At 37.3% G+C, this 11,606-nt stretch overlaps 1 protein-coding gene across 2 annotated transcripts in view; it reads left to right on the top strand.

Annotated features, from left to right (window-relative positions):
• Positions 1 to 11,606, top strand: part of atp8a1 (ATPase, aminophospholipid transporter (APLT), class I, type 8A, member 1) — a 119,864-nt gene that overhangs the window by 43,868 nt on the left and 64,390 nt on the right. For both annotated transcript variants that reach the window (XM_015393049.1, XM_015393048.1), the window contains 3 exons: positions 737 to 781; positions 4,173 to 4,245; positions 10,626 to 10,731. In XM_015393049.1, the coding sequence (XP_015248535.1) occupies positions 737 to 781; positions 4,173 to 4,245; positions 10,626 to 10,731 (224 nt within the window). The remainder of the gene's footprint in view (positions 1 to 736; positions 782 to 4,172; positions 4,246 to 10,625; positions 10,732 to 11,606) is intronic.

Below are 11,606 nucleotides of genomic sequence, written 5' to 3'. Positions count from 1 at the left end.
CTGATCTTTTCAAATGCGACCTGTGTCTGAATGGCCAGGTTGCATTCATCTGACCTGGCACCCCGGCCTGTGACGTCATTGCATCCTCTACTGCGCATGCGGGACACTTGCGTCGTATGACTGCTGTTCAAACAGGAGATCACATACAAGTCACATATATTTGGAAATATGAACGGCAACGCAAAAAAAATCGGATTTCACAAAAAAATTGGAATTGAGCATCAAGGCCTGCAGTGTGGAAGTAGCCTATATATAGACATAACAAAGATTGGACTAATGAGCTGACAAGGAACAGGTGTGGATGGAAGCATCTAGAAGGAAGCCAAGGTGAAAGGTAACAAACACAAGGGGGCAACAGAGAGTAACTCGAGAACTAAACACTGCTAGAAAACAACTACAAATATAAAGAAACTAAAAATACATCTAAACAGAGGGCAAAACACTGACAGGTTGTAGTGCAGCCCCCCTCCATCATCGACCAAAAGGTTAATTCTGATTCATTTATTTGTCTTTATTCTAATCTACTTGACCATGCAGTGCTGCTTGTATCTAGCCCCTATCCATACAATGCATGTAGTGCATCTGAATATTTCATTAGAGTGCACAGGGAATCATCTGACCAACAGTACTTTATTAACCTCATTTGAACTCTTGCCGTGGCTCCTGAACACAAACACAGCAATGTAACCAGACTTTGTCAACAAGATACCCTTTGTTTCCACCTTCGCTCCAACAGCCATGTCCCTGAAGCTGAGGACGGTAGTTTTGCAGAAGAAGACTGGTAAGATGATTGGTGTTTGAGGGGGAAAAAAATGGCTGTTCTCCCTGCCTTTGTGATGTATTAGTGCTGCATTGCCTTGTGGAAAGCGTGTCTCTGAACTCAATACCTCAGTGTGTGATCCTTCTTTGTGCCTGTGCAATACTCTCTGGACGTTTTGTTTGTGACTGTGGCTTTTAACGCATTGTATATCTGTTGTGAAAAAACAGGTAGTGTGCTACTAATGGTTATGATTATTATGTGATCTAATTAAACAAAACGATGCATGCAATAATTTGTAGGTTTTATTTGTTAAATCTATATTAATAATAATATAATGAGAAAATATGAACTGGTTGCTGTACATTAGGGATAAAGCTGTGGTTTTCCTGTAGCTTCTTAATATCCGTTTAACTCTGGCAATGACTGCCACTTACATTAATACCCTCTCTTTCTCACAAGCCGCTCTCTTTCTCATTCTTGACATATTCGCAGCATGGGTGTGCCTTTTCCATTTTGCATGGAGGATTTGAGTTTGTTTGATAGATTGGTTATACATTTTGCAATCATCCTGAAAAGTATATTTCTTGATTGATATTTCCTGCATAACTGATACATAATAAAATTATTAGAGGATTCCAAGGTAAAGCACGTTTGATAGAGCTCACTTGTGAGTTTTTTTCTTCCTAGCTTAAAGGTGACAGCAGGATGTGTCAAAGTTTGCATCTGGATCTATTCCCTCATTATCGAGCATGAACTGCCTTTACCCTTGTTCCCATAGCAACCGCCCCTGAGCGTGCTGACGGATAATCAATATCTCGATCTGTTCTCACTCAGTTTAGCTCCTAGCAAGTTTTATTGAGACAAAGAACATGGCAAACTGCTCTGCTGATTTAATAGAAACATTAGGCGAAATATAACCTTTCAGCCTTTTAATGATGTCAATATTTTTATGATCTAGGCATGGGTAGCTTTCTCAAAGTCTTTCCGGTTGTAGCCAACATTTCAACACAAGTCACACTTTTTTTTACATAATTTTATTATGTTATCGCCCAGTTTGTGTCCTTTAATGTCAGTTTTTAATATACCTTTTACAGACCTGTTTTTCTCTTGCTGTTGGGTTTGAAAGAGAGAAAGGAGCCTCTGTTAGCAGTCAATCAAACCTAGAGCCACGGGCAAAGCTGCTGTCTGTCTGAGCTGAAGGGCTCTATTTGATCCCTACTGGACACATAATCACAGGCTATTGGCTATTTATACATTTAATCCCTCTATGTTTTTCTGTTAATCAAAATATATCCTTTATTTTTAATAATAAGATCAGAAAGATTTCTTTTATTAATAGCTGCGTTTTCATAATCGTATTGTTTTAAGTAGATGTACATCTCACAAAATTACAAATCTATTGAATTTGTTTATTCCAGCAATGGAATCCATTTAAAACGAAAAAAAAAGAGCTAAAATTCAATTTGTAATGTAATTACAGTAGAATATAAAATTAGAGTTGAAATAAAACAAAAAAATGTTATTTTAACAGTTTTTTAATTTTCAGTAGTTTTCCTTGTACATTTTTATTGTCATGCTAATTACATCTCTTTAATGAATAATAAAAATATAAGATTAGCTTTTCTCTAAATGGCATTCCAAAAAGGAGGTTTACTTCAGCCCTCAATTCTTCTTGAGATTCTGTGTCGTTTTCACTTAAATGCTAATGTTGGTTTAGCTTTAATGCCAAGTGAAATGTGGATTTTGTTTGTATAATGTGAGATATCAAGTATTTACTGTACAAGTCAAAAGACATTTATTACAAAGTGACATCATGAATCAGTAGTGTTAAAGTCTAGGTTAAAGTCTTGCTTTAGTGTCTTTTCTTTAGAAAAGACACTAAAGCAAGACTTGATTCCACAACTCTGTATATTTGAAATGCAAAAATATCCTCCTACTTGAAAGTATGACCAAGTACTGTACCCTAAATGGATGTATGTGGTAAACTGTTAGGTCATGTGTGAATATATCGTCTGTGGAGTGTAGAACTAGAGATACACATTTGCATTATAGTAGATAAATCTAGTTGACATGCTTACAGACCACTTTCTCTGCCAGCTTTGGTAATGCCCTGAGCAATTGCAATTTCCTGTTTTATTTCACCAAAATTGGAAGTTCAACGTTATAATTTAGTCAATTTATATTTAAAGATTTCTTTGGTTTACTACAACTTCATCCATCAAACTGTTGCGGTTGCTAGGGAACAGAAGTTACCCAGATAATACTGCCACCTGTTGGACTGGAGACGAAGTACAGCTTTATTCACCACGTCCCCATTATCATTAGGCTGCTTTAAAAAAAGATCAGGGGTCTTACATAATCTTTAGTTGTATTAAGACCAACCATTCAAATCAATTGGAATATTTGGTTCAAATGTATCTTTCATAAGAATCTATATACAGAGTTTTACTTATAAAAGTGCATTACAGCTGTTGGTTAATTTTAATTTTCTGTTATGGAGATGCACTAGTATATGCCAAGTAAAGGAGTAATGCAAATATTTATGTTTGATAGTGAACTTTTAATAAAACAATTATTTAATCTATAATTCATGATTAATATCTTAATCTCAGGGATTTATTTCTGAGGTTGAGGACAGAATCCAAAATAGCTGTGCTCCAAAATGCCTAACTGAAACCCAGGGAACCAATATTTGCATTCTGCCTGCGATGTAGTTAATTCAATTTATGTCAATACTGCTGGCATACTGCACTGGCAGTGCTATTAACTCTTCCAGATCTGTCACTACTTGGGTTATAAATCAGGTGAGAAACGGGGCCATTTTTCTCCTCTACTTGTGCAGAGCTTAGTCCTTTGCAACCACAGGTGTCACACGGCGCTACATTTACACATGTGATATTCTTGCTATAAAAGCTTTTCTTAGACGTACCCTTTAGTAATAAGGTCTTTGTTAATGTGCACTTTGCGGGAAAGGAAAACATGAGGGATATTTCTTTAACATGTTTGCACATAGTGCACGTATTTTAAAGCTTAATGTTTGCAATCAAACTTGACTAAGATGTTAGTTTAATTTCTAGATTTAATAAAAAAGACAAATAAAAAACACTGACAGATGTTTAAAAAAGAAGCTATTGTGGTTGAGTAATAGCAGAAAATGAAAGTCACTTTAAATTAAGTTACATCCTTCTTGGAGACCACCAATCACTGTTTACCTGAGAGACTGTTTATGATTCTTCCTGTTTTTATCTCTTTTCATCATCTCCTTTGTTGTTAAAATGAGCTTTGATTATGATGTACAATGACTGTCTATTTTCCAGTCAGGTCCAATGTTTTTTCGTGTTCTGGTTTGCTGCTAGTTGCTCTATCAAAGTGTGTTGTGGTGAATTAATGTCTCCTCTTTGCTTCTCTCCAGGCACAGCGCAAACTCGTCAGAGGAGGCTGGATTTAATGACCAGAGCTTACTGGAAAACCTCCAAAGCAATCACGTAAGTAATGCTAGGGAGCCCCGTCGCCTGCCTCCAGATGCTTCTGCTGCTAAGAACAAATTAAGAGAGGTTTTGTTTCACAGTGTTTGTATCATTTGTTTTGACCTTTTTTTTCCAAGTACAATTATGTTGGCTATCTTTGCATAAGTTAACTTAGAACTGTTTGCTTTCAAACGAGATTCAAGAGTCAAATTCCCCATGGGATCAACAGAGCAGCCATTCATTGTAAACTTCACCAGACACTCTAGATGTGAAATAAGAGGAGACATCATGACCATCTGTACATGCAGTAGGTTGGGTGAAGACTGATTGTTTTGCTTGTGAGTCACTCAGCTGCAGAACAAAGTTAAGGAAGCAGAATGTCAGATCTATTTATGTACAGTGTTTCTGCTCAGGGAAATTGGTAATCCCACTGAGATGTTTGTTACATGATGACAGCAGAATCTGTTCACACATTTGGTTTGTCTAAGGTCTTCTCTAGATCCATGTTGATAGGCCCTCACCCACCGCTAATTACCTACTGCTGTTTGAAAACCACAGTCTGTCTGCAGCTGTGGTTATACTTCTGCTCATGATTCATTTGTTGTGCTTAAGCCTGGATTTTTATTTAGTAGTTACAGGTATTGTGGAGGGTTTTTGCGATTTTTTTTAAAAGAACTGCCCTCTCCACTTAAAAAAATTTGCACATGCAAAACCCTGTACGGACTCCCCAGAGGGAACACCTGTTAAATGCGTGCAAGAGCATGCATGAACCCATTTATTCTCATTCCTGCTCTGTTTAAAAGGTGCGGTTCTCATTGCTCATAAAAGCTTACTGTGTCTGAACGTCGCCCTAATCCCTAAATCGCTCAATCACTATATAGAGCAAGGACTTTATAGTCAACTTTATAGCGAACTCAGCTAACTTACCGTTCAGATAGAATATCACTGCTTTTTGCTCCCAGTTGATCATGTAACTCCTCGGTGCCTGCACCATCTTTGTTATTAGTTGCTGCTGATGGATAGTGACAGCCTATAACAGCAAATCCCAGAATATTTTGCAAAGCATTCTGGGACGCTTCTCATACTCTTTGTAAACACTTTTGCTCTTATGGCCCTCAACAATTTTCAAAGAACTCCAGTTAGAAAGGTGAGATTCAATGACTGTCTGAAACTCTAGCTCACCACACATATACACCTGAAAGTGCGCATGTGCAGAAAAAGATAGCTAACGGGACGAGCACGTAGGACAGCCTTACTTAAACATATCACCAGAATGATTGACAATTAGGAGCACCACTTATTTAGAGGATCCACCTGGAAATAAAAGATCATCCTCTATACCTTTAACAAGAATAGGGCTTAACATCATACCTGGTCTCAGATCCATTGTTTTCACACTTAATATTTATGTAGTTCAAGATTGTTCCAAAGAAATCGCTTAGAAATGATAAAATACCTACAGTCAGTGATCACTTTATTAGGTACAACTACTTTGCTTCTCAAACCAAACCGCCAACGAAGCAGTCAAATTGTGGCTTGTCAGTGAGTTAAGGGTTTGATGAAGTCTTCTTGCTAAGCGCAAAGGTAAAGCCAATATTTTTGTGCATGCTTCTTAGTGTTTAATTGTATTCTTTAATCTCTCTTAAACCTGTTTGCTCTAACACTAAGAACCCCCTCATTCATCAAACAGACTTTGATTTGCTTTATGTAAACGTCGGTGCAGGCATGTCAGAGTGGCATTGAGAGTCCGTCTAAACAGAAACATTGTCCAGTTGATTTCAGGATGCGACTCTTGTAATGTTTCCTGTTTCTGCCTCGTCTTTATTCTAAAATAAATTAATTTCTGTTCCTCGCCGACAGTCGTCTATCTTTACATTAAAGCTCATTAAGCACTCTATCACATTGTCACTGTCACTCGCATGGTGGGGCTGACGATGATAAGTAGAGTGCTGAATTCAGTTCACGCCTAAAACTCTCACTCTGCAAACACTCTTAGGCGGTCTCTAGGATTCCTACTGGGCCATTGCTAATTATTGTCGCTAACAGTTTTACATGTCTGGAAGCTGTTTAGAGAACTGATGTTAACGCAGTGGTGAGAAGAGTGGATCTAACAGTTCTGAAAATACAAATGCCTTCTAGTGTTTGCTCTCTGTCTGCTAAGTTTCACCAATGTCCTAGCTCTTTATGCTGCAGCTGTCTTCTTTGCTTTCTCCTCACCACTCAGCCCATTACAACATTGGACAGACCTGAGGTGTTTGTCATTACCAAGGTAGAAATAGTTTTAAATGTCCATTAGCTTTTATTTTTATTTTGTTTTTAGTTCTGACTGTCGACTCTATTTTAATTCTGATTCATGTTAAAGGTCCAATACTATGCAAATTCCACATTATAAACATTTTGTAACAATGAAGCCTGTGTATGAGATTGACAAATCAAAAAGCCCTCTTTCATTGCCTTTCTCCACCTCTTAGCTAATGTTCTCAAAGTGCTCTGTTTGTTAAGAATTCCCCTTCATACATGTATGTCATCAGGGGAAATAAGCTGTCCATACCGGTCTGTAGCAGCAAGCATTACGGCCTTCGTCTAATGTATTAATCCACACTCGTAGCTGCTATTACAAACTCTCGTTGTCATGTTTGTGGGTTGTGGCCAAAACAGCTCTTCCAGAGGAGGACTGAATTAGGAGATTTTTTTTCTAAAGGCTGTCTGCCTAATCTGAGAGCAAAAAGCTGCTCTGGGTGCCTCATTGTTAATATTTTTTAGTTTCCAATGTTGAATAATATAGGACCTTTAAGTAGGCTAGTTTTTTTTGTGTGAAAATTAGGGCTGGGCAAAATTGCATTAATTGCATTTGCAGTATAGTGGCAATTTAGAAAGATTTTTTTAACCAAAAATTTTCAAATCGCAGAGGCACCGCTTTCTATTCACAATACATATAACATGAGTAAGACCTTAAATTCCTCCCTCCAGCCCATTGGGTGGCAGTAATACGATTAAAGTAGGTACGCTTTCGCACAAAAGGGAAGAGAGAGTTGCATCTAGCACCTAGATGAATGCGTTATAGTAGAAGGAAGAACTTGTTGTGAAAATTCTACAGTAGAATCCTGCAACACTGAAAAAACTGAAAACCCTGGAGTACAACATCCACATGCTATTGCTTACTGCAAAGAAATATCGCAATAAAATCGCAATATTGGTCGAAAATTATTACAATTTCGATTTTTGGCAAGATCGTTCAGCCCTAGTGAAAAAGCTTGGTTTCATTTTAGTTTTTTATTACTTTTGGTTATACGTTTAGTCTTTTATGTAATTCAGCTTACATACCAGGGGGGCAAGACTAAAAATGAAAATGAGAAATAAGAGAACCGAAATTTAGGTTTCATATAAATACGTATTAATAAAGACAGAAACAAAAACTGAGCACACTCTCTCTTAAAAGGCTGTTACAGTAGCTTTAACTAGTTCTTTAAACTCTTAATACAGTGTCATATATATTTTTTTTGTAAGGTCAAGTTCTATTTTTTTAAATTCTAGTTAACAAAAATGTTTTTTTTACATTCTAATTTTTATCATTTTGTTAGTTTTAATTAACAATAATAACCTTGGTCATTACTACGGTGGCACAATTTACCCAGAGTTCAATGTGACATAGAGCTGCAGATAATCAACCATGGTTTAACTGTGGTTGTTTCTTCATCTTTGTTTCATTTCTGTTCATTTTTTGGCTATAATATAGAAATGAATATGCACCTTACAATGCCTTACAAAACTATTAATATTGCCTCATCCTCAAATGTTAGTCATACTCAATTAATTCTGTGCACCACAAGAAAGAGGTGGCAGAATGATTTTATTGGGATATTTTTCTATGGGAAACCCTCCCATAGAGAAATATCTTGCTGGCAGAATAATGCTAAAGACATACTTTACTATAACAAATAGGAGGAAGCTTTCACACAGTGAAACGTGGCTGGTATAGCATGATGCTATCTGGTTAATATTGTTTACGAGAGGTTAAAAAGCTGGGTAGATGTGATCAAAAGATTGGCAGAGGTCATTTCTGGCCAATCATGTGTGTGTCTGTTAACAGAGATTCTGGTCTCTATTAATGAGACCAGAGTCTCATTAAAATGACCCTAAACCAAGGACCGTTTAGATGTATTAAGATGGCCTTCTTAGCATTTATCTTTGCATGAATGAGCTCGCTTCCACATTTCTGTATCCCTGTTGTTTACAGTTAAAATATTAAAAATGTTTTTATATATATTTAATGGATGGATAACTAAGTTTTTCTTCCTACACTTGAGCTTTTAACTAGTATAAAACATTCGGTGTGCTACACTCACTCACACATGCATATCCACACCCATATGTCCTTCAGAGGATACCTGTAAGCCCAGACCAAATTAGCATGCGACCAGGAGACAGAGGGGACTCTCACGGCCACCTGGGCGGCAATAAACTCTGTGTGTTTTTGCTCACGAGTGACCTTTTGATTTGCCCCCTTTGCTCCCATCATTTATTTCCCCCTTTGCTCCCTTTAGCATTGCTTTCAAGGCCAGCAGCACAAATCTACTAACAATGTGCTCAAATACAGACCTTTATATTAAATAAAGGGAGTTAAAGGAGAACTTCTTCAAATAATCGCTTCATAAATTCATGTACTTGCATAATTAAAGGTTGATTAGTATATATACGTTGTAGCTGCTTTGTGTCCAGTCATTAAATTGCAACGATTGCTCACAAAGTCTGAGTGTTTAGACTAGTATTAGATCATTGTTAGGAAATGTGTTTTTTTTTTCTTTTTGCTGTTATATTAAGGCGTGCTGTGGCCCTGCAGGCTGCTAATATCTCTAGCATAGTTGTAGTCACTGACTCCAGACTGGTAGTCCTTCGGCATTAGTTGGAGCCTCAGCAGATGCCTGTCTGAGTTCGCCCCACAGAAGGTTAGTCATTCCGGTCTTCTCATTAATTTAAATGCCCTCAGTATGTAGGTTGGGCTCTATTTTTTTCTTCCATGAACTGAGGCAAGTTTATTTTGAGTGGAAAAACATGACTAAATGTGTGTGTGTAGCTTAAATCCAGCGGGCGAGTTGTGTGAGCCTATTGGCTGGTTACCAGCTGTCATCTGTCTGATCAGATCGGACACTTCACTGCATATGCTTCCCATTTTGAAGGAGGTAATACACCTCAGGCTGGCTCTTCTAAAAAGCAACGAGTAAAAATATTGCTGACATTTTTAAATCTTGGATTTGAGGGCTTTAATTTAGTAATATATAAAATAAACAAAGATTAATTATTTGAGGTCATAGATGGATGAAGCTATGTCTTCAAATCTGTAAAGCTGACAACAAGATGCTACATTACTTTGCAAAAGTGTTCATACTTTATTCAGCTTTATAATTGTCACAAAACATCAAAAATGTTAACTTTGTTTTATTGGCATTTATCTGACAAAACTTTGAAGTGAATACATTTTTACTGGATTGGACCCTGTAGCATATATTTCTAATCCACTTGTTCAGGTCAATGCTTTGCTAAACCATGTTTTAGAGCAATTCCTGATGTTAATTATCATATTTTCATTCCTATTAAGATCCTGCTCATTTGGATAGGTCAGAGAGCATCTTTAATTATTAGTTTACTTTTACATTTTGCCACAAAAGCCTAGTTTGATTTTGGTCGGGTCCTTGGACCTCCTGAATAGGTTCCGATCGAAGCCCTTCTGTTACAGTTCTGGGTTTATTCTAAGGGTTCTTGTCCCACCAGAAGGTGAATCTCTGCCACAGTGTCAAGATAAGCTCCATCCATGTCTGTCAGTTATGACCAACCTCCTAGGAACCTTGCTGCTTATGGCGTTTTTTAAAATGTATTCTTTGCTATTCTTCTATAACGGTCAGGTTTGGTTAGCGTACTGTATATATTGATCTGTGCAGCTCCATCTCTGGATGTTGCTCTGCTTACCCTTAATGCTGCGTTAGGTGATATGAAAGTTTAAGTTGGAGCCTTGGCTGCTCAGTTTTCAGACTATGGATTGAAAAGTGCTTCATAAGATGATTATTAATTATCTGGACCATAACATGCCTTGTAGCTTACAACCCTTACACCCTTATGTCCTGAACATTCATTCATAGTGAACCTTTCTTCATATTTCTGGCCTTATTGATGCTGCTTCTGCTGTATTTTACTGATGTTATTCATCAGTTAGATCTTTAACATGTTTCCCTAAGATTGATCTCAATCAGTTTCATTTCTGTTTGGGATTATTAAAGTATATTTTTTTATTTAATTAAATCCGTCTTTCGATCAGCGGTTTCAAGGTCGTTCTGCTTCTGTCACATGCTTTATTAAACAACATTAGATAAACTCGTTTTTGTTTTTTCTTCCTCTTCCCTTAGCCTACAGCTGCTGTTATCCTGGACTTCATGACCATGATGGCCATCTGTCACACTGCAGTGCCTGAGCGCATCGACGGAAAGATCATCTACCAAGCTGCTTCTCCAGGTATTACAGCTTATCCTGTTCTTTCGGGTCCATCTTCTCAGCATCTGATGTGTTTTTATACGTTTTCTCTGTTTTACTTTAAAACTGAAACGGTGGCAGGTGTTTGGGAATTTAAGAAGTTCAAAATAAAAGAAACTCAAGATAATTATAAAGTTCTGCTTATAGAACCATTCAGAGAGATATCTTTCTTTCATTTTTTGTTTCTCTGATACTGCATTGGTGATTTGAATAGAAAAGGTCCTTGAAGTGTTTCTGTAATGTTTGATTCTCCCTGTGGTGACCTGTCAGCCTGAGCAAAGAGAGCTCTCTGTTAGAGCCTACTGGCCCAAGTATCCCATAATTCATTTATATCATCCTAAACACTGAAGAGCCAGGAATCACACTATCAAATGTGGTCTCCTGTTTACAGAAAGCATGCTGTGTGTCACTTTTGATTCCTTTAGCCTTAGCGTGATCCCTCAGTCTCTCACATTCATAGTGGGGTGTAATGAATAGAGACAGCTGTCAGTCAGGGAAACATGCCCTTCAACGCTTGTTTCAGCTCCACTGAAATACTATCATTGTTGAGCAGGAAAAGCCTTCTAGTATTTTCTGCTTTGTAATAGAAACCTAAACTGTTTAACTTTTCAGTTTATTCTATTGCTCTATGGCATGTTTGAACCAAAATAAGGGATGTTATAAATAAAGACCTCTGTGTGCCTTTAGATAAAAATATAAATGTGTGTAAATGTGTTGGGCAGTGAAGAAAAAATTAATCTCAGGGTTTTTACGTCATTGTGTGTGCATAGTGAACTAAACTTAGAGATGTCATTACAGTCATGTTAAGTACACAGGTGCAGGCGACCTACATGCATGCAAATATTTTCTCCTGTGCT

This window comes from Cyprinodon variegatus, unplaced genomic scaffold (genome assembly GCF_000732505.1).
Source record: "Cyprinodon variegatus isolate N-32 unplaced genomic scaffold, C_variegatus-1.0 Scaffold622, whole genome shotgun sequence".
Taxonomy (NCBI): domain Eukaryota; kingdom Metazoa; phylum Chordata; class Actinopteri; order Cyprinodontiformes; family Cyprinodontidae; genus Cyprinodon; species Cyprinodon variegatus.
This window is presented reverse-complemented; position numbering and strand designations above follow the sequence as displayed.